This window comes from Symphodus melops (genome assembly GCF_947650265.1).
Source record: "Symphodus melops genome assembly, chromosome: 6".
In the NCBI taxonomy this organism is placed as follows: Eukaryota; Metazoa; Chordata; class Actinopteri; order Labriformes; family Labridae; genus Symphodus; species Symphodus melops.
This window is the reverse complement of record NC_136696.1, coordinates 17,113,929-17,136,901: the sequence shown is the minus strand read 5'-3', so window position 1 is coordinate 17,136,901 and position 22,973 is coordinate 17,113,929. Positions and strand designations below refer to the sequence as shown.

Genomic DNA, 22,973 nt, shown 5'->3' with positions numbered 1-22,973 from the left:
CTTCAACAACTGTTGGCCATTGGCTTCACAGGACAAACAGATTCTAAAGACAGTGTAAGGTGATTTTGTATTCAACTCTGAGTGAGCATAGTTTTAACTGAAAGGTGAACTACAAAAACACTTGAGACAAAAGGCCCCTGATATAAAATGGATTTATTTGCAAGAGGTTACTGGGAAACAATATGTGTATTTATGGGTTGGTGTCATCATAATCCAATCTTTTCTTTTGTTGTCTTTTAATCTTTTTTCTTACAAAACTGTTAATATTTCTTCAGGTGTGGAAACATGAGGGCTGAAAGATAATTTTCATACCACTGGGTATTGCTAACAGCAAATGTTTATTTGTTGATATACCTTATAAGAGTATGTGGATGTATAAGTGTATACAATATAAGTATATAGTAATATTTTGTCTGTGAATGTGTTGCATGCCTGCTATATGAGCTCTAAAAGTGTACTGTACAAACATTGTAAAAATACATACAAATATTCACAGAATAAGCACTACATTACTATATTCCTGCTAATAGAAATGGTTATAGACAGGATTACAGTATAAATGCAAAACAACAAAGTTGTCTCGTACCTCCAAGTCATGGTTTCAGGACCACACTGTTGAAGCATTTGTGTTTTAGCTTGAGACTTGTCTGTATTTTAAAGGATTACACTGTTCCACATTGAGAAATATGCTGGGTTGCATGTACAAAATGTACAGCTCAGTGAAGTGAATTAACAACAAAGTACAAAATACTTTCCCATGTTCATATAAAGAGCATTTTACTCTCTCTTATACTACTACAAAAATAGTGTTTGAATGCTGCAGGCAGAGGTCATTCACATACATTACATCATAATTTTAAACAGCAATGCATATAACAGAGTGATATACAGTCACGTTCCACAATCACTGGAACAGCAAGGACAGATTGTCTTTTAAATTACAGAAGAGAAACAACTGTTTACTCTACAGAAGTATCGCCAAACCTGAAGGTACAACACTTTCTACTGCATATGATCTTTTTTATTATTTAAACTAAAACCAAGAAAAATTTCATTTCGACCAAAGAGAACTCACTGTGCTGTACTTGCGTAACTTTAGGTGTAAGAGTAAGATTACTCATCTCTTACTTCAAATCATTGCAATCTTGACAGATGTAGTGCTTCTATGTTATTACATGTTGTCAAACAGCCTAGGGAAAAACATATTTACATGTCTGAGGTGAGTTTGGGCTCCTCAATCTAAGATGAGGAGTGTATCACTTTACAGCAAAATAATTCTAGATAAATGACGCAATGCATTTTAGTGCAGATGTTCCAGACCCCTATTGTATGAACCTAAGATTGTTTGCTTACTACTGGCAAAAACAGTGTGATTCTGCATCATATTTGGAATAATTATAAAAATTAATTCTTCATCTGCATATTTCCTTTCCCCTGTCATGTTCTCAGTAACAATGCATTGACTTTCAGCCATGCTTGAGGCATAACTCAAGAGATTGCAATTCCAGTCTGCTGGTTGATTCGATGTACCTCTTTGATCTGGACTGAAATATTGCATATCTGATCTCTTCAACTGTCCAATTTTGAGCATGTTAGCGTTCTCATGCTAGTTACAAGTTTAAAGCAGTGCTGAACCAAAGTAACACCTCACAGAGAAAAACTGTTACACCTGTTCATTAAAGAAGTTAGTGCGAACATGAGAAATGTCAAACAGTCAGCACATTGAGCCTTTATTTAGCCTTTGTTTTTTCAGGGTGATCCACAACAAAATTGTGTAATATAAAAATGGATTGCAGTGCAAAAGTCAGCTGGAAAACCCTGACATTAGATTTTTGAAAAGAAATGACAAAATAATTCCTGTTTTGGTTTTGGAAGCACAGAGACAGCCGTGCTTCAGAAACCTTGCTGTCATCTCCACTCACTACCTTTTTTGTCTTTTAACAAAGTTATATTTTCTGTGCTCTCGTACCTGATTTGATGCAGTTACATTTTTACAATGCTACATTGGTTGCAGAGAAACTCAGTAATTGACAAAACTCAAGCAAAGAGAGCGATGGCTGGCAGCACAGGTGCTCAGAAAGTGCAAAGTCGACACAGTATGAGATGATGCAAAATAATGTCATTGGTCACTGAGAAGACACATTGCGTTTTCAAAGAGACCTCTGTTATTATGCTCGAAATACCCCAAAGGAAAAAGAAACCTTGAAGCAGGGGGCTTCATTGAAATCGTAAAAAATAAAATGAAAAGGTTTTGTCTTGTCAAACAACCTTAGACATCTACTGTACAGAAGAGTAAATATTAAACATGTACAACTATACAAAACTTGATGTGTAATGTAACTCGTGTAATATTAACAGAAAAGTAATATGTATGACCAACTTAAACTTCAGTTGGGCACTTTGGGCTCAATTCTGAGTGAAGATTCGTACATGCTTTCTTCATCCAGAACCAAGCTCATATCCAGTAGATACTGGGTTACCTGAAACACCAACAGAAGAGACGTTTATTTTATGTTGAATAAATCGTTATGGTTTTAAATGTTGCTAAGCACTATAGATAATGGATGCATGGAAAAAGATACACAAGACTATCACATTTACTAGATACTTTAATGTTCGAGGTTAAAGAATAAATGATGTGTGCACAGTGCACACACGTTTCTCATGCCTGCATTTAGTATACTCCAGTTAGGCCACCACTCAGTGTCAAAAAGGTCTGAACATGCCCCTCGATGGAGCAAGTGTCTATGCTTGTGATGCAATGTCACTTTTCAAATAGGAACAAGGTTATACACCCATCCCTTACAGTTCTACATCCACTTACCTTTGGTTGCATTTCAATCTTGTATGCTGTTTGCTGAAACTGCCTGATCTCTCTGATGATGTGAGAAATCTGAAAAACATGAGTGCAGAACATTTCACTCCGACTGTAAAACACACATTAGCCGGAAGCATCTCTTTTCTCAGGACATGAAAAAGAACTCTCACCATTCTCATCTTGGAGAAGTTGACCAAGTTGTCCTCCGTGTAGTTTGGTGTTCCCTCCTCGATGAAAGCTAGGTCGGTGAGGTACATCCCCAGATAGGGCACACAGGGAGGATCGCAACTGACATGGGGGGGAAAAAAAACAGGTCATTCATTTGTAGTGCATTTATTCTTCATTGATCCACTCCAAAACTATGTCCTCGAAGGTAAACTCACTTTTTCAAAGCCTCTCTCAGGTTTTTGAACCTCCCCTCAGATGAGACCAGTTTCTGTAGCTTGTCAATCAATCCTTTTGTCTATGCAAAAAGATCACAGTTACTGATAATAACAAGCACATGATAAAAAAAAAGTAAACATGGGGAGACACACACCTGCTTGGAAACTTTGAGCCAGGTCTTCTTGAGGCGGAAGACAGAGCTGCGGTTGAGGGAGGAGGTGATCTCGAGAACAGCATTGTAGTTGTGGAGACAGCGACAGATGTCAGCTACAGCCACCCATTTCTCTATGACCACTACGCGAGTAACCACGTCCTCACAGCGAAGGATCTCTGTGGCAATCAAGTTGCTTATCTTGCAAAGGAAAGACAAAATAGATGGTTTGAAGTCAAGATTAATGTTTGCATTCATCAAAAGAACACTGGTTGAGTCTTGTTGACTGGAACATACATCATTGAAGTGCTTTGTTGTTCTCATAATATACGGCGTCTTCTCATTTTTGTCATTCTTCATCCATCCTTGCCCAAAGAATTCTCTGTAATGTTTACAGATTAATGAAATGATTGAGTGGACATTGAATGAATCCATTTGTTGTTCCTATGTGCAGCTCAGATGAGCAGGCACTCACTCGTATGGGATGACCTTGAACACCAGGTGGTCCAGCAGAGTGAGCTGTTCTGCGATCTCCAACGCAGAGTGGCTCTCAAAGGGATCAGTCCTCCCTTCTCCCATCTGGAAGGAACAGAAGCACCCAAAAAGTTATTAAGACTGCACCAAGGAAACTAGGAAAAAAAGTGTTAGGTAAGTGAAAACAGAACATGGGTTCGTCTTTCAATATGATTCTGGTAAATAGCAAAACATTGAGAAAACCGGTCCTGTAATGACTATCCATAAATAAGAGGCTGCAATTTGAAACTGCTTGTATGTCAGCTGTTTTGTAAAAATGGCAAAGGCTTACTAATGTTGTATAGAAGATTCCAACAGTCAAGATTTGTGAATTTCACTGCGTATCTTCTAGTTTAACATAAATTCTTGCCGCATTAGAAAAGCCAACCACTAGAAATTGGCTTCTGTGATGAGAATATTTTCTGTAATATTAGTTTTCTTTGATAGTTTACACATCTTCAAAATATTGGTCTATTGGTTGGAAAAAATTCCTTCATTAGTACAACATTCTTAGTCTAGTCCTACAAAGCCACATTTTTCTTTCATGTTTGCCAGTGAAAACAAGTCAGAGTTTATTCCACAAGAGACTTCATCTCAGCCCATTAAAAAAATACCCCTCTCTGAATGATTATGTTTGTGCACTTGATGTCTGCATTAGATTCATTTGGCCCAAAAATCTGATGATACTAATGTTGAACCAATGCATCGGTGCATCCCAAATTAGAAAATGTCAAATTGTGCTCAGAGCAATCAGGTTTTTATGGAGCAATCAGTAAATTAATAAATAAGGTAATTATCAGCATCACATCACTCATACACATTTAGTGGGCTTATATGCAGATTTTTTTCTCTTCCTTCTGTTTATACCTGATCCACACACCACTTTAATATTCACAAACATGGACTTCACTCACCAGTTGTGTAACATCTTCAAGGGTTATCTGATTGTCGCTGTGATCTTCCTGAGTTAAAGTCCTAACAGACAGTAAAGAAGGAAAGCTCTGTAGTATGTACAGCATTTTAAGTCTTAAAGAAACAGCTTACACAAAACATTGAGATTCCGTTATAAAATTGTACCTAATGATGTTTGCTGCTGCTTTCCTCTCTTGGGTCAATAACTCGGGATCATGCATCACTTCATCCAGGAAGGCAATAACTTTTGTCTTTAGCTCATTGTTACTTTCAAAGTCCTGAAGAGAAACAGACAGCACACAAGCCGGTGACTTCAGTGTAACTGTAATATTGCAATTGTTTAATTGGCTATATGTTTAAAACTCTTTTCTTTTTTTCTTTTTGCTTCTGAGAAGGAATATTAAAATGATTTCCGAGGAAACATATGATAGCCAAAAGTTAATCCTTGGTAATGGCAATGTCCTCTTCTTTGTAGCTGTAAAAAAAGCTTTAGAATATTACATGTAACCAAACACAAACCATTAATGGCACAATGATATTTGAAAGTCTTCATGTTTTTTTTATAGTCAATAATATACGTGTATGAAGCAACTTCCTTTTAGAGACAAGAAGCTTAATTGTTTTTTATCTAATTTATTTTTCACTTTAAACAGATTAGATGATGTAAATCATGGTCTTTTCTCTAACACGCATGTGTTATGTTGAACTGTCAATTTACTGGTTTTACCGGAGAGTGCTTTGACACCCAGTGCCTTAGGACGTTCAGGACTCTGTTGGTTGCTGCTCGTCTGATCACAAACTCTTTGTCTCCATTTCTCTGATCTGTTGGGAAGCCTGCAGAGAAAATCTTTAATTAGTCTATGCATTACACTTTCCCCTCTATAAAAGATATCGCAAAGGACTCAAAGAATAAGTTATATCAATCCCTTTTTCGAAATACAAAGCATTCAGACCTGTCATGCTGCAGTTTTGCCGTTTATAGCAACTAGGTTTTTTTTTTTAACCCTTCACATTATTAGTTATGGAATGATGGAGAGATGTGTTTGTTTGTGTACCAGTACTAGCGAGGGACATCCGCCGGTATTTTTCCTTAGTAGGTGTTCCCTCATTGGCTCCAGCTGTAGCAATCGCAAAGGCAGAAGCAGCAGACAGGGCACTGCGGTTGTTATCCAGCTCTCGACATGAGGACATCACCATGCCATTGTTATAGGAAAACAGGGAGAACTCTACAAAGAAGCACAATTCAAAAGAAAATAACCAGCTGGAAACTAAAGATTGGTATTTTTATGGTATCTAAATAGAATGAGTCTTTATTTTTAGGATGGACAACAAATGAAGAGCTTATTAATTGTATGCTAATCAGTAAAATATCAAATATTATTAATAGAACTGAGCCTGTGTACATACTGCAAAATGCTCTACTTGTTGTTGCACAAATCACCACTAGGGGGCACTATGGGCCCACATGACTTTCCCTCCAGACTTTCCTTTCCAAGAAGCTTTGATATTCAAGATGGTTGCAGCTAAATATAGCAACCAAATATCAGCATAACAGAGGAATCAACAGATTCTCTGCAGTCTGCTATGTTTAAATCCTGGAACTGTAGACGGATCATGAGCAGCTAAGAATCCTGCACCATGAGCAGAGAGAGAGAGACTGTCTCTGCTGCACATTTTCATCTAATTCTCAACCATGCATAGATGTGTGTTTTGTCCCAAGATTTAGAAGGCACAGATAATCTTGGCTCAACTGAAACAGCCTCATTGTTGGGGGCGGAAAGGAAAACACGCTCTTGATGCAGTTGCTATGACACAACTTTCCTTAATGCCTACAAAAGCCAAGCATTGGATTTCCTCACATGATTCTTACCATTTTGTAAAATTTGTATCGTATGCAATTTCATCATAGTATAAAGTGTCACTTTTCAACCTAACACAAAAAGCAAGTGCTAGTTTACAGTTAAACAACCTACAGGAAGTAAAACCTTTTCACCCAAACCTAAGAGTATTATCAGCCTCACGTAATCCTTAACTTTGGTCTCTTAAACAGTGCAGAGCCATTGGACACAGATAGCACCCTGCTTAGATAGGAATATCAAGGGGGAAATGTCAGTGCACATTGAGGACACAATGTACCTGAGGAGTTTTTGCATTTGATGTTCTTTGGGGTAGTTGGTGACTTGATGGGAGAGGCCTCTGCATCCCCATCATCACTCTGATTTTGGTCGATGTCACTTTCTTCTCGTACGGAAAGATCTATATCACAACAAAATGACACAGATCATTAAAAGGATCGCTGTCGAAAAAAATAATTGTAACAATTCCTGATGACTGGCTCTTTCTGACCTACCTTGTTTGCACACTGAGCTCTCCTCCATCTTGTCCTTCTTGTCTTCTCCCTCATCAGGTATTTTGCTGCTGACCGGGCTGGACACATATAGTTTGTTGATGTCCAAGGTGGTCTTGCTGAAGGGAGACATGGATGAGTACATGCTTGCATAGCCGTTAGAGGAGCAGCTGAGGGCAGCAAGGTCAAGAGCTTTGCCCCCAGTGATGATGGGGATGTTGAGGGAGAGCTTTCGCCGGCGGTTTGGGGAAGAATTCTTGGCGATAGCGAGCGGGGGAGGGGAGGAGAACTTCCTGCTGGCCCTGGGAGAGCTGGGAGGCTCTCCATAAAGGAGTTTACTGTTTTGACTGCTTGCAAAGAATAACTCCAGGGACCTGCAACAAGGGAAGATATAGGCATTTGATTTTAGCGCACAGGAATATGTTTCTTTGATATTTCTGAAGTAAAGTCCACGTTGTAAGAGCTTAGCAAATTACATAAATGTCTTTCTAAATAATTCATGCAAAACAAGTCATCCAAAAGTCTTTATGCAGCTGCTTCTGTCGTTTCAAAGCAGAATACAAGCTGCAGTGTTGCAGAAAACCTCTCCCACTCCCTGCCACCCTCCTGGCGACCTCACGGGTTCCCATAAATAGCACAGCGAGTGATAGTGCGCATGGCCACTGCTGACACAAGCAGCCGAGAGTAGGTGTCTCTCAGTGACATGACAAGCGCCACGGGAGAGCATGCTGCAGGGCGTGGGCATGGGGAGCTCCCTGTGATCTCAACCCCACAGTGGGTCCCTCGCTCTAGGCCTGTGGATCGTCGAGTAAGCAACACTCTGTCAATATTTCACACTATGGATCTTTGCAGATAAGGAGAGGGTGAGCGAGAAAAAGGGAAAGGGAGCGAGAGAGAAAAGGTCTTTCAGCACCAAGGTTGGTTGCCATAGAGCAACAGAGCCCAGTTTAGACACTCTCAGGCAGGCAGTAGAGACTGGACCCAATTACTGTCTTTGACCACAGAAAATATACATAAATACACATAGAAACGTGACACGTAATTACAAGCACAGGCATACTCACATAGTCACTGACTTCGAGTATCACAGAACCCTCCTCTATCGCTTTATCTACTGCTTCTCTGTGTTGACATTTACCAAACATGATCCAAATCAAATGAACAGGCAACAACTCAAAACTGTGTAAACTAAACTTGACTATCTGTATATTTGTCTATCTATCACTCCCGACTCTTGATCAGTCTTATCTTTCCAGCAGTCTATCCCCGAGTTATTGTTGTACTAATATATGTCCATCCTGCGTCTGTTCTGGTATGAGCTGCTTCACAGCCTGCATGTTTGAACTGAGATCCCTCGGGTGAAAATACCCACAATAAGCTCACAGTTTGTAAAAAGAGAAAGAAAGTAGGCCTGTTGTGATATTAAGATTGTTTAATAATGTGATTATACGAGTTGCGATGAACCGACGAAATGTAAAGAGTGCATGTTATAGTTTTGACACAATATTTGTCTGTCTGCTGTCCCTCATGTCTCCCGGAGCCAAAAACAATGCAAAGTGTTTGTTTTTTGGTTTTTTTTTTAAACTTTGGATTTGCACCAGGCCAAAGCTATCAGATATTTCGTTGACAAGTAGCTTGAGCTTCATTTTACTGCGTCAAAATGTTCTAAACTATAAATGATACTTGTAGGCCTATTTATTTTAAATTCTTATTTTGCAAAATCCCCACAAATGTGATTAATTTAGCATTTCTAGAAGAAACCTTTTTTAAAGACAAAATCTGCATTTTGTTGCCCCTGATCATGCTTTGCATTGGTAAGAGGATAACAATGCTTCAAATCACTTTAGATCAAGCTCATCATAATGCCCACTCATGACAATTGTATCCCATAAGATGTGTGTCTTCTATAACAGCTGTTGTCTACCTTTGGATCTGTCCAAATGTAAAGTGGCTTACCGGGCAGGAATGGCACTGATGGGCTTCTTGTAAATAGTGATGAGTTTGTCTAGAACCACATCAGCGGTGGTGAACACACGATAGGAGTGCAGGAAGGTGTTGAGGAAGTCGATGGAGAGGAAACGGAGGTCAGTCAGTCTCTCCAGCAGGCGCTCAACACTGGCGTAGCGGATCTGCAGCACTTTGCAGGAGTTCATCATCTTACTGAAGCGGATATCCACATCATCGCAGTACAAAGTGGAATCTGACCTGCAGCAGAAAAACCCCAACACGAAAACACAAAAATAAAAGAACAGATCAAAGAAGGGTTTGTAAAGAGTTGATTGTATAAATGCAAACAAGGCTTACTTGATCATCTGTGGCACTGTGACTTTGGAGTTGTCCTCAAAGGCGTTCATCATCAGCCCATTGCAGCGGATGTTGTCTATGCACTGTAGTACAGATGTGGTAGAGGAAAATAAGGAGGAAAAAAGACATATTAGTGAGTTCTGTTACGTGCAGGTTTGCTACAGACATCCTCAGCTTTTTTTAGCTGACTGTTGCAGATGGTGATGCTTGTTGACGTGCCTGGCTGATGTCACTGGTCCATGCAGACTTCTCTTGCCTCGAGGATGCAACAAGGATGACGGTGAATGACTGGCTGTCCTTTGGCTCCACAACAATTTTGAAGTCCAGGTGATCCATGTCCTGGCCGCTCTTGTCTGATTTGGCTTTGAGTCAAACACAAAGAGATGATTGCAATTGACATTTTTAATTTGAGTCCTTTCAGCTCTAGTGGCACTACGTGCATTTTTTTTTCTAAATATTAATTATAAGCTACAAGTCAATCCTAGCATCAACATCACACGCTGAAAATATAATGAATTTTTCTGAAAGCATCCATAGGAATAACACACTCACACTCATCATCTGTTCCCTCCGGGTCCTCCAGTAGAGTGCAGTCTATGAGAGAGACTACTCCATTCTGCAGACAACATACAACTGACATTACATTCTTCATAAAAGCTTCATTTCACCCAACTTGCTGTTGAATTCCAACGTTCAGAGTCCATTCCTTGAATGCTACAAAGAATTGTGTAAAACATTTATTTTAAATATGTTTCAAAAAGAAATTAAAAATGTAAACATAGGCTAGGCAGTGAGCCTATGTGTGTGTTCTTCATGGAGCGCCAGTGATACTATTTAGTGACTAAACCCACAAGAACGCTTATCTTGTATTGTTTACCTCCTGTTAGTTTATCTGTTCAATTTTAACAGTGGTGGATATTTTATTAAGAGCTCCTCCAATGCTATCCAGTGTGTTCCCACCTTGGTGAGGTGAAGCTTTCCCCCAGAACCTCGGGTACAGATGATTAAGTGCTTGGAGAAGAGAAAGCACTGCCTCTCCCCTTCCTTCTTCAGTGACAGAGAGCCCAGGCGCCCACGGGTGATCTTGCCCTTCTCGCTCATTGGCACCTGGATTAGAGACCCTGTGTATTGTAGAAATAAAAGGAGGACAAAGAAACAGAGGGAGGAAATATATTATTGGAAACCAGTCAAGGACAGGAGATTATTTTAAAATATCGAAACAAAGAGAAACAAACAAAAAAAGAGGATATTTTGCCTTTCTCTATGTAAAACTACAGTCACATTGGATACTTCAACAATCTCCCATTTCTGTTATCTATGTACTTGTCCATAGGAGCCTTTTGGGGTCATATTACTTTAAAATCCCAGATGAATCATATGTTTGTCGCATCATAATTAAAACTTGACACTTAATATGTTGATGCCCAGAACTGAGTTATTCCCCTCCAGTGCAGGGTTGAAGATGTGACAGACAAGAGGGGACATAAAATCTCTCTGCTATGATTCTGCTCCTCTGTGGATCTGGAGGTTTCTTCAATGGGACCAGAGGCTCAAAATTGAAAGAAGGACATACCTTGTCTCACAAAAGTCTGGCTGGTGTCCAGGAGGATTTCGCATCCCTCTACAATCATACGCTCTATTGCCAGGTTCTTCCTTATGTTTTCAGTCTCACTCACTTCATCATGCATGATTCTAGGGAAAATGGACAATAAATCGCTCTTAGTTGATGTTTAAAGGACTGACTAGGTTCCAGTATGGATTGAGAAACAAAATACAATAACACAATTAGTCTTTTTAAATGTTAATGTAAGGATTTTGTGATGATGTTACCTGAGGTGATTTGCTCTTTCGGGCTACTTGGAGATGTGATGTGAAAGTTTAAACATTTTGAAAATGTAAGATATGTAATGAAATGTTGCACGGCCATGCAAACAGTCCACCGGGCATAAGCAATGTATCCAATCTCCTCTTTATGTTTTTAAGGGGTTAAAAAGAATAAACTAGTTGCTCTTGTGTACATTTTGTAATCATTTAAAATTCCATGTTTTACATTGTTGGTTGAAGAACAGGACTTTATTCTATATTTCCCAGCTTCTCAAACGAACCCTCTAGCATGTGATGTTTCAGGTTGTGCAGGGTAAAGTCAGCTGAGATGCAAGTCTTGGATTTATATTCCATGGAATTACCTGGAAAGCTCCTCCAGCTTAGATTTGGCATAGTCCAGACTATTTCTCTCGATATGTTCATGGGGTGTGTGCGCCAAGAGTTCGTGCAGTGTAAGAATGTAGCGAGGAATCTACAGAGAAAAAAAAAAGAAAAGGAACAAGGGGTCACATATTCTTTAAGAACTGACATACATGCATGCATAAACACAAATATGCACACAAAGGAATATACCTGTTCATTTAAACTAATGAGTAGTGTAACAATAGAGGGCACAGTCTGCACGCATCAGCAAGATGCATTATCAACACAATACTGCATGCCTACCTGTAGGTCCCAATAGAGTGGACCATCAGGAAACTGCTTGCATTGCTAGAAAGGAGCCATTATTAAAACCTGAGGTCAAAAAACAACTGCTTTTTATAGACATGAAAACACTACAGGGATATTTTGAGCAATAGCAGACAAATGGGCGCTTTGTCTTTCCTTGATTAGAGCTGCTGAAATATGGAACATTGCTCAAAGAGCTAATGTGTGCTCAAAAGGGGAGCAGGTTCTCCAAGCCAAGCCTGACTGAACCTCAACTGACATAAAAAGGCCTAAGCTTATTCATAATAATATTGCTCAGTGGAAATTAAAAAAGGACTTTTTATATAATCACATGTTTTGATGTTTTATTTTGGGCAGCACAAAACCTCCCTGGCAGCACCATTTATCACATTTTACAAACTTAGCCTTGGATACAGACCAACTAAAACAGAGCTGTTCAAGGTTATGCAATTTTTTTAAAACTCATTTTGCAAGTAAGGGAAAAAAAAATCCAATGATGTAACTTTAAGGCTATCAATAAAACTTCAAAAATGATCATTAATGGTGATTTTTCTGTGTGTAAGGAAATAGTAAATGTGTTGGCAAACTGCTTGACACAATTACAATTGTACATTGGACATAAACAGTTGAAGAAACAGCTTTGACAGTGTAAGTGGGTTACCAAGATCCTTTTAAAGAGACATTGGCTTCATAGCAAATGCTAGTGGCCAAATGAAGAGAAAAGGACAACAAGGATGATGTGGTTGCCATGAAAATCTTCTGATTCCTTCATGGAATTGTAGATTCTAGTTAAAAGGAGTTTTTCCTGCATTTTAGTAGTGGATTTTAGAGACATCCAGTATTGGAAGTCTAGTAAACAAAGCAACCTCTACTTTACAGACTGCTACAATTGGGTATATTGGCATTGCTGTAGCCAACTAGCATTAAGTTGTTAAATTATATGCCCCAAAGGTAACATTTTTATGTTAGGAGAACAACTTGGCCCAGTGTGGTTGCAAGAGCTCAGAATTAACGACATAATCTGGCTCTGGGCTACAGCTCCGAAGCAAACGAATTGGTCCGCCTTTATTTCTTGTATAGATCACTGAGATGAATGAGCAAACCTGGAACATGGGGTAGGTGAGGAAGGTCTCCAGAGTCCTCTCCTCGCAGTCAGGCTTGGCCTCGTACTGCTTCAGCAGCTTGTCAAAGTCTCGGTTTTGTTTGCAGTGAGCCAGGATTTGCAGGCTGTACTGGTGGTTCCTCACAAACTCCTGGTAGATATTCAGCATGGGCAGCAGGATGTCGAACAAATCGGCTAAACGAGATTAATACCAAGATACTGTAACAATGACACGAGCATTAAGGGTTCCATGAAAATTTAACTTAAAAATGTAAAAGAGGTCTTCTTACCCAGTACTAATGTCGGCCAGCTTGCTATTCTGGCTTTAAGACCCTGGTAAAATATCTGATGTAGGAACATGATAGTTTCACTAAAAAAAATAAAGAATACAAACATATCAGTGATATTTCTTTTGCTTATCATTCATTCATCATATTATATGATTGTAAGACTGTCAGAGCTGACAGAGATATTTTAGCAAAAAACGGCTGCTTCTGATGTGGCATGTTCTGCATTTCCAATCCTGTAGGTATTAAACAACCTGGATGTTTGTTCTGAAGAAATAAAAAATTATACAAGCATTTAAGTCATACTGTAATTTGCCTTTGCAAATGAAAACAAACCAGATGTTCTAGACATGTTAGCATTTTCTAAATGGTCTAAACAACCCTCTAAACAATGTGTATTATTTTAGGTTACATTTACACAGTTATAAAGTAGGCTTAGTCTTAAATAGGGAGGTGCATGATAAGTCACTAAATGATTAAAAGTGTCACCCTTACTAGTCATCAGAAATACAAGTCTGTGAAATGGGTTTGGCCAAAATGTCCATGAAATAAATCAATGAATGCAACCATAGCTAAGTACATTGGACCTTACTTTACTCCATTGTAATACTAATTGTAAGAAAAGGTACACGCATGCACCTTTCAAAAGGATTATATTGGTTAAGGTAATATATGGAAGTGCTCTGGGAGACAGTAGTATCCAACCTGTTGAGGAATATGCTGCTGACATCATCGTGGGTGATGGGTGGTTTCTTGGAGCTGGCTGCCATGCGTAGTGGCCTCAAGAAGTTGTTTACCAGTATATGAAGCTGCTGTACATACTCGGCCTCAGAGTCCAACATGCTGAATACCACCTGGTTCCTCTTCCTCATGCTCTCCGCATGTGGTGAGCGTATGTAATCCTGGATAATTGTCTTCCACTTCCTCCTGCAGATCCAGCCCCGCAGGAAACTCTGGACCTGGGATTTCAATAAACTCTCATCAGTTTCTCTTCCAAATATACTAAAAAATATATATATATAAAAAATATATAAACAAGTGTATATCATTTGTTTTACTTTTTTGATTTTCTTAATTTCAGAGTCGTCATCACTCGGGGCAGCTGCAGGACTCGCATGGATCTTCTCATTGTCTTTGAGTAGGCCAGAAATCTTCCAGGAAACATCCAGAAAAAAAAGCAATCATTGACACTTCCACGCTTGTCTCCTTCTCGCTTACTGTACCAGTATGTAAGCAAAGTGAATGAGTAAACAGGACAGAGCCTGTCAGCACAGTCACTGAGACATTAGCCTGACTAAACTGACTGTGCTCACTTGGCTGTTATCTCTGCATCAATATGTATTTGTATTGGTCATTTAAATGCATTACGTACCAGACAGGCAACAAGGTAAACAGGCAATAATAGACTAGAGCTGCCCTGAACTGTTTAGAGCAAAGTGTCTCCATTTAGATAGCCAGAGAGTTCATCGTTATTGCAGTTATAGCTGTGTTAATGTATATAGAGGACATCATTTTATTTCAAGCATCACATTTGCACATTAGAGTAAAATGACTATTTGATCTTGAGAATGCAACCCTGTTGAGTCACTGTTTCTCAGAAGACGTACGAAGTAGAAAGTGAAAGTGGTCAGGATGAACATATCCTCTTCTGTGTATTTAAAACAACTATCTCTCTTTGTGTTTTTGGTCTATAGCCATGGGAAACGTGCTTCTTTTTTCTCAAATTTAAGATCCTGACATCCCTCTTAAGTGAGAATCCAGCTGATTTGTTGTGCAGTGAGATTAGGTCTGAGGTCTGAAGTATGAGTGTGAGAAAAACAGGTGTGACATTTGTGGCTAATTGACTAAAGATGGGCGGAGAGTGTATACCTGCAAATATTTAGACTTCGCTGGTATCTGCTCAGAGTGTATTATCGTGGTCATATCTGAATAATGTATTCATACTTGTATACATTTCTACTCCTCAGTGTATAGGCATCACAAGGAATATTACCTCTGACTTAAGCCTTTCAATCTCTATTTCCCCATCTTCTATCTGTTGTCGAAGTTGCTTAGCAACTGTTTTCTCCGTCTCCACAATCTGAAGCAGATGAAGATACTTTTGCATGAGAGTCTCATGCTCGGTGGCCAAGTTTCTGTAACTGTAACATATGCAGACACACAAACACAGGAACACACACAAACACACAAACAGTTCTGTAGCTTTAATAATGACAATTGCAACAGTGCATGTAGCTTCATGCCATATCAAAGCAATCTGATTTCTCTTGTGAAAAAAAAAGAATTTTTCTGTCATTTCTTTTTTTTACAACCCTTTTTTTTGTGAAAGCCTGTCAACATCCCAACAGACCGACAGATTACTCAACTTCTAACTGCTATTTCCAACTATGATTGGCCATGTCTGCATATTTCACAGATGTGTAACTTTACCTGGCATGTGATATTGCAGCCACCCATTCATCGCAGTCCTTTACATCTTCGGTGCGTAATTCCAGGGCCTTTTGGTTTTCCTGGGTGAAGCTGACAGTGAAATAGTACTGAAACAAATTGGGGAGGTTGGGGGGGAGGGAAGTTCTAATTAGAAACAACAAGACTGTAATGAACCTGACAAAGAAAGGACCATTCATTATTACATAGCCTCTAGATCAATCTATTACGTAGTGTCTTAACTGAGGCTTCTGCTTGTGTCTTTGTTTTTTTCCTCTACCTTGCTGCTGCAGACATCGAGCAGGTGATTTAAAACCACACAGGGCCTGGGGAAGCCACACTGTCCTCGCCCACTACTGCATTTGATGGAGCACACTAAGGGAAGCCTCCCCTTGTTCCTGGGATGTCTCTGGAGGTAAGATATGCTTGCTGCAGCTCCAGCTAATTATATAACTGCAACTATGATATCCATCTCTTGTCAACTGAATCTCTATTATTACAATTATTATTTTCATTACTATTAAGAAGTAATCATGGATTTAGCATTAGCCATTAATTAGATCACGATTCGTGTTTTTTTGTTGTAAAATGTGATTTCCTTTGTGTTCCCCTTGAAAAGACCCATTTTAGTTAGGTGTAAATTCAGACTATGAACTTTTGAACCACATTCTGAATACAAAACCATTACTTACACTCAGTGGAACAATTTAACATTTAAAATATTATGTTTTGGGGAGGTTTGCAAAGAAAGTAAATATGTTGGAACCCAAAAGAAAGTGCCATTGTACGCAAATGATATAATAACGAAAATAACACCCTCATAGGCACACACATGCACAACCCACATTTCCAAAGGCAATACACGCTACTTTAACGTTAAGATGTTATGACTTTTTTTTTTTTTTGTATTGTGATAAGGCATTTTTGTGAGTTAGTTTTGTGAGCTAAATTTAGCATTTCCCAATTAAAACAAAAGAAAGAAACTCCCACAAAAGAAATGTCATCTTTTCTGTTGTCTGGCTATGTTCAGGGACACAAGACTCTAATCTTTGGCCTGCAGATGTTCAACAGGCGCCTATCAACCTGAGACTGATCATTATTCATGGCTGACTGCTCTTCTATCTTCACATTCATTAGGTATTCATCCTACCGTCAAAGAAAATCTATTTCTGGCAGAAAGGTATGTATGATGTTGTAGTTTTCCCTCATGATCTCTGAGAGAATGACATGAGTGTCTGAGGTTTTTTTTTTTTTTAAACCTTTATTTAACCAGGAAGTCCCATTCAAACAAACATTTTAAAAACGGTATCTAAATACACAATTGGCCTTTCATTAAAAACAACCACACAGCTCTGTCAAGTCTTCTTCAGGTAATCTGAAGTTTGATATCAGTGTGTCGAAATTGTATCTCTTTTTGAAGATTGTTCCATGCACTTGGTGCATTATAAGAAAAGGCATATTTCCTAAGATCTGTCAGCGCTCAATCAACCTGAAGCTTGCAACTGGTAACCTGTAGGACTAAAATATAACAGGTTAAAGGGAAAATCTGAAAGTGTTCTCTGTATCTCTGTGGAGAAAAATACAACAGGGGTTTGTCTACAAATTGCTAATGATGTCGAACCCAACAAATCATTAAAAAAATGCAGCGGTGAGTGAGATGTCTGATATACTGAATCAAGAGTCCATAAAGTGGAAAGAGGTACATGCATATTTATTTCATGTGTATTTTACAGCCTAGGCTAATTTGCAATGCCAGTCCCAATGGGCCTTTTAAATACACCAAATTACAGATACTCAAAACAGAACCAAACAAGCCATGAACAGTACAGGACACAAACAATGAAACTATCATAAAAAACGTAATGTAGAACAAGAAGAAAAAGATCATACATGAACCCAAAACCGAGTCTTCTATACAGAAAAATCAGTTTCAGTGTGATTCCAGTGTGAGCTCTGCAGGTAAAGCAGTCCACATATCGATCCCCTGAACAAAAAAGGCTGTTTGTCCTGGTGCAGAGTTACAAAAAGGCTCCTTACACTGTCTATTAAATGCTCCACGGTTTACAGAGGCTGGCTATCTACTTGAGCCCCTGAGGAACCTGATGATTTAAACATTCATGGATAGAAAATTTTGAGTTGAAAATTTAATAAAATGATCAAAACTTTACATATTTCACTGTGTTTTAAAAAAAAAAAAAACATAACAATGATGCAACCTAGATTTAAAATGCTCTATTGTAAATCCTCCTCAGAGGCATGATGGTTGTAGGTGCTGCATGGGTATCAACCACAGACAGAAATGTAGCGGCCACAAGATTTTTCTTGGCATTGAGAGTAAAGCAGGGCTTATTTCTAAAATAGCTCAGGACATGGTAAGCACATTGTCGACTTCCTACTTTATATTTATGGCTGGTTGGCCTTTAAAATCATCACAGACCTTAACATTAATGCCACATTGATACAGTATAGATAAAACACAAGCATACATTAGTATTACTTGCTCTTTGATCTGTAAAAGATATTTGTTCTGTCATATCAGCTGTCATGCAGAAATAAGTGACTGGTAAATAATTATTTATGTATTTTGATTCGCTGTAAGCTATACATGATGAGAGCATTAAATATGCCTTATGTAATTACTGCCCAATAAAAGGAAGCTGTTTTTGTTACAGCAGTACTGTAAATACAGTGATATTTTCCCAGTAGAACTGCTGTTATCATGATTCGTGGATTCACTTTGATTTTAATGAAGAGCTTTAGCTTTATCAGCTTTATTCATCAACCACATTAAAAAATGGATGATATCATATTGTATTAGCTTGAGTTTTTGATTTAGTGCTAATTCCACATTGAAATGAAGCATCTCTTTTGATTTGGTAGCTCATTGGTTAAAGGGCTGTTTTTTCCTCATTGTGAGCCAGTATTGTTTTCTATTAATGGACTCTGACCCCTCTGAGATTCTGCGACAAAAGAATTTACCCCAGAAAGCACTCGCATTAATAAAAGAGATGCAACAAAGTTCTTTTCTTCTCTTTGTTACCTCTTCTCTTTTAACTGCATCATTCTTAAGGATGCAAATAAGGGTTGCCATAGAAACCACAGGCTCAAATGCATCATTTTCACACTAAGTGCATTTAGAGATAAATATAATGTAGGGATTATAGTGGATTGGGAAAACATTGCCACATAACCATGAATCCATGTGGGGATGGGAGATAGAGGATATCTTTGCTGAGGGTGTTTGTTTACATTTGGAGGTACAGTATGTTTCAGTAGACTATCACTCACAGCAGTTGTTCCTGATTTGTGCAGATCTCAGAGCTTTCACTTCACACACAATTCATTGTGTAGTTATTGCTCTTCTAAGTATGTTCATATGTGTATCAAAAAAAGCACAATGCAAAGGATGCTGACAGAAGAGACTCATTTTTTTTTAGATTATTCGAGGGTGTTTTTTTGTGAGCTTTTAAAGCAACTGTGTGGGCAAAAATATTAGCCAGTATGTTGCATTATGCCTTGTCAGCACAAAGGCAGCTGTTCACAGGAAGAGCCTGGACCCACTTTGGATTGCAACACTACCTACAGAGTCAGGCACTGAGCCTGAAGAGAAGAGAGGAGGGCTGATTAAGGCTTTCTGTTCCTCTACTGTTTATCACAATATCCAAAATAACAAATGTATCCACATTTGTCCTTCTCATTTTCATGCTGTGCTAGTTCTGTTTGTAGAGTTCTTATGAAGATTTAAATGTACAAATCCTTACACAAATAGTTTTAAGGACAAGTGACCAATTCAAAAGAAAAATCAATTACAATGAATCGTATTGTTCTATTCATCTGGACCAGAGCTGACTGATCACTGGCACCCTGCTGTTTCTCGAGCTTCAGCCGTCATATTATCATTAGGCCACAAGATGGAAACCCTGAGGCAACAACTTTTTTTTGTCATGTTTTATGAAAAGCAGCATTCGGTATATCACTCTCCGCCCTAAAACGTCAATTAAAAATTAAATCAAAAAGCTAACCGAAAGTCAAAAGCAAAATAAGTTACAGACCAGAATGTTAATGCATTCCCATGATATAAGCCACAAACTATTTACACTCCATGCGCAACTAATCTCAAGAAAAACAGAGAGGAAGAAAGGGATCAAGCAGGGGTTTGCTGCAACCCGCATGAAAACACTGCAAGGCTCATTACCAGGGCTGCTGTAATACCATGAGGTGTTAATATTGTTACCTCATCATTAATGCCATGCATGGATTACATAACTTGCAATACAGCAATCTGGAACCTCGTGCTATTCTGCTTTGCTGGATTCGAGGTCATCATGCGATGGGATACAATAACAATATATGCGTAACAAAAGCCTTTAGTCTGGACTGAATAGAGTGAAATTGTACATTCAGCGCCCCCTGTCAATATTTGAACATGAAGACTGAAAAACAATAAAGCGTTCAGTAAGATAGCGAGTGTGTGTGTGTGTGTGTGTGTGTGTGTGTGCGCGCGCGCGCGCGTGCGCGCTTGGGCGTGCGTGAGCGCGCGCGCTCCATACCTGCTTTTCCAAACACTCCTTGGCTGACTGTGAAGGTTTGGGTGAAGGCGCTCTGTCGCATATGCATCCTTCCAACAGGTATAATCCCGCGGGCCGAGAGCTGGACTCATTCTCAAAATAAAAGAGCATATTCTGTAACAAAGCGAACCACTTTGTGTGCCATTTTGTGTTGTCTGAGCTCTTTTTGCTTAAGCATCCTCGTCTTGTACCATCCTTTTTCGCCAAAAGCCCCAGGTAGGTGACATGACCATCATTAAGTCGTATTCCCTTCTGCATTTTGATGAGGAGACTTCAGCTGCGCAAGGTGGATCGCTTTTTACATCCTTTCTGCAGTCGCTCCTGAGAAATAGCAAACCAAGAAAGACGAGATGTTCTGAATGCGGACCAGTGGCTGCAGGCTCGTCCACTCTGTCCGACGCATTCACTGTGTTGGCATTTAGGTAAAAAGGGAGAAACAAAACGACGAGCAGCACAAGTCCAGCATCCCAAAATCTTTTGTCATACTCACTCTGCCGTACGCTTTTAGGGTCCACATCATTCGATCGTGCGTAATAAAACGAGTTTAGAAGGGAGGCAATAAAAAAAGAAAACACTGCAAACAACGCAAAAACAGAGGGGACGTTGTTTGGTGCTTGTCCCTTTCTCACATAAAATCTCCAGAAACCAGCAGGCACGGTGCTGAGTTAGGCAGTGCTGAGTGAAGTCACATGACGCATGCTTGTGAAAGCAGATTTCAGGACCTTGGACAGAGACGTTTCTACAAGATGCCGCATAAGTTGAATTTCCTCTCAACCCTCAAGTAGTGGCAAGAAGTTATGCAAGGAGAGAAGTGAATGAAAGACATTCGAAAGCATGCAAGAAAATGCCCCTTTTATGGAAATCCGCATTAAGCAAGCTTATCAATAAATGTATATTAGGCAAGGCAAGTTTATTTATATAGCGCTGTTCAGACAAGGCAATTCACAGTGCTTTACAGACATAAAAACATTAAAACAGAGCTTAAGGAAAGAATGCAACAGGAATGTATGTATTACCCCATATTCTTTTGAGAAGTATTGTTTTTTTTCTTCCAAATTGTCACTTACCAATTAAAGTTTAGCAATCAAGGTAAGGGAACACAAGTTAAAGGTTAAACAACCAGGTTTCTTTATTCCAAAATTGTTTTTAAAAGGGAAAAAAACTGTCAGAGTACATAAGTAGAGGTCAAAATAACACAACTTTACTGAAAGTTTGTGCTAACTGAACAGGATGTGAACTCAACAGAACTGACAAAATGAGAACTGAGGGGGTTATTTAAAGTTGCTGACCAAACCAAAACCAACACAAAGGGAAGAACAATACACAATATAACTAAATGTTAACCAAGGAACCCTAATCCTCCCCTCCTGATATCTGAGCACTTGGTACGGTCCTCCTCCACAAATTCAAGCTCCACCCTCAGCCTCATCCTTTGTTCCAACCAGGAAGGAGAGCACAGGTCAGGTAACTCAAAAGTAAAGAGAAATTAATTAATGTAATTTTACTTGGTAAACAAACAATGACCAATTACATTCATCATGTGTACTTAAGTCAAAACTTTTAATAAACAAATGCAAGCCAAACAAATAGCCTGTGTCATTCTTTGTAAATGATTGCAAATAAAAACATCTGAGCGTTAGTTGTGCAGCCTACAACCTTTTAATGTTTGGCTGTGTCCATCACACATAGACTATACAGAAAATATGTTCATCTAGCTTTTTTTGTCTAGACAGCCTGTAGCTATGGATTTGGCCCACAAAGAACATAGGTCTGTTCTCCAAACCGTTATGGCTAGGAACCCACAGGCCACTGCTGTGGAGATGGGTTTACTAAGGTCTCTGCTGGCAATCGAACAAGAGTCACAAAGGATGATGATGCAGAGACATCTTTTGTGTTGGCACTGGTTTGTATCCATAAACCGTACATCATCCCAGGTCACCTGTGACCTTGTAGACATGCATGCAGATGGCACAGACCATTTACCTTTAACACATTTTGCATTGGGAGCTTATTTGAACTTGTCTTTGGACAACTTGTCGTTGGATCTAACGGGCTCCACTATAAACACTCTCCACCACATGGCCAATATGTCTTTTTGAGTATCCAATTTGTTTAAAAGGCACATGCTTTAATCTGATCCTGTCAGTCCTCCGGCTACTTCTCAGAGAGATTTATTTCTTACTCCATCTGTATTGGGATCTGTTCTCTCTCTGATCTATTGTGCCATAAATCCACGCGAGCTTTGCAAGCATCTTCCCCAAAAATCCTCTATTTTTTGTTAGTTACTCACTTGTCAGATATTTACCAAATATTTTACATTTGATTCAAACGTGAAAATTTCACAAAAATGCCTTTATGTATGTTACAATTGTGACAACAATAATCATGCTAACCCACAAATGTTAACATGAGCAATCATTGCATCGGTCCAGTTTTATAAAAGAGAGAAAAAACTACAACAGTCATGCATCACTGTCAGCCTGGGTTGACATTGTGATCTGTGTCTGCATGTCTGCAGTAGTGTATTTTTGTCCAATGTGTGTGTGTCAAATGGTGTTTTCTGTTACAGCTCATAGGGCTGTCAGCAGAGGATGCTGCCGCTGTGTCCTTTTCCTTTCTTGAGTCGCCGATGAAAAGGCTCCCATCCTAATTACATGATCCACCAGG

General features: G+C 39.1%; 1 protein-coding gene across 1 annotated transcript; it reads right to left on the bottom strand.

The window, feature by feature from the left end:
• Window positions 1–86: 86 nt before the first annotated feature.
• On the bottom strand, window positions 87–21,024 carry LOC306824817 (ras-specific guanine nucleotide-releasing factor 1). The gene is made up of 27 exons (XM_079345175.1): window positions 20,289–21,024; window positions 15,742–15,848; window positions 15,305–15,452; window positions 14,370–14,462; window positions 14,017–14,270; window positions 13,315–13,394; window positions 13,026–13,219; window positions 11,616–11,725; window positions 11,003–11,121; window positions 10,390–10,550; window positions 9,982–10,045; window positions 9,649–9,791; window positions 9,430–9,512; window positions 9,082–9,330; window positions 7,129–7,499; window positions 6,915–7,034; window positions 5,834–6,004; window positions 5,506–5,612; window positions 4,944–5,056; window positions 4,781–4,841; window positions 3,829–3,932; window positions 3,651–3,735; window positions 3,357–3,554; window positions 3,202–3,281; window positions 2,989–3,106; window positions 2,825–2,893; window positions 87–2,480 (listed from the first exon to the last, which is right to left on the bottom strand). The coding sequence occupies exons 1-27, from the start codon at window positions 20,562–20,564 to the stop codon at window positions 2,388–2,390; spliced, it is 3,771 nt and encodes a 1,256-aa protein (XP_079201301.1). The 5' UTR covers window positions 20,565–21,024; the 3' UTR covers window positions 87–2,387.
• Between the last annotated feature and the right edge of the window lie 1,949 nt (window positions 21,025–22,973).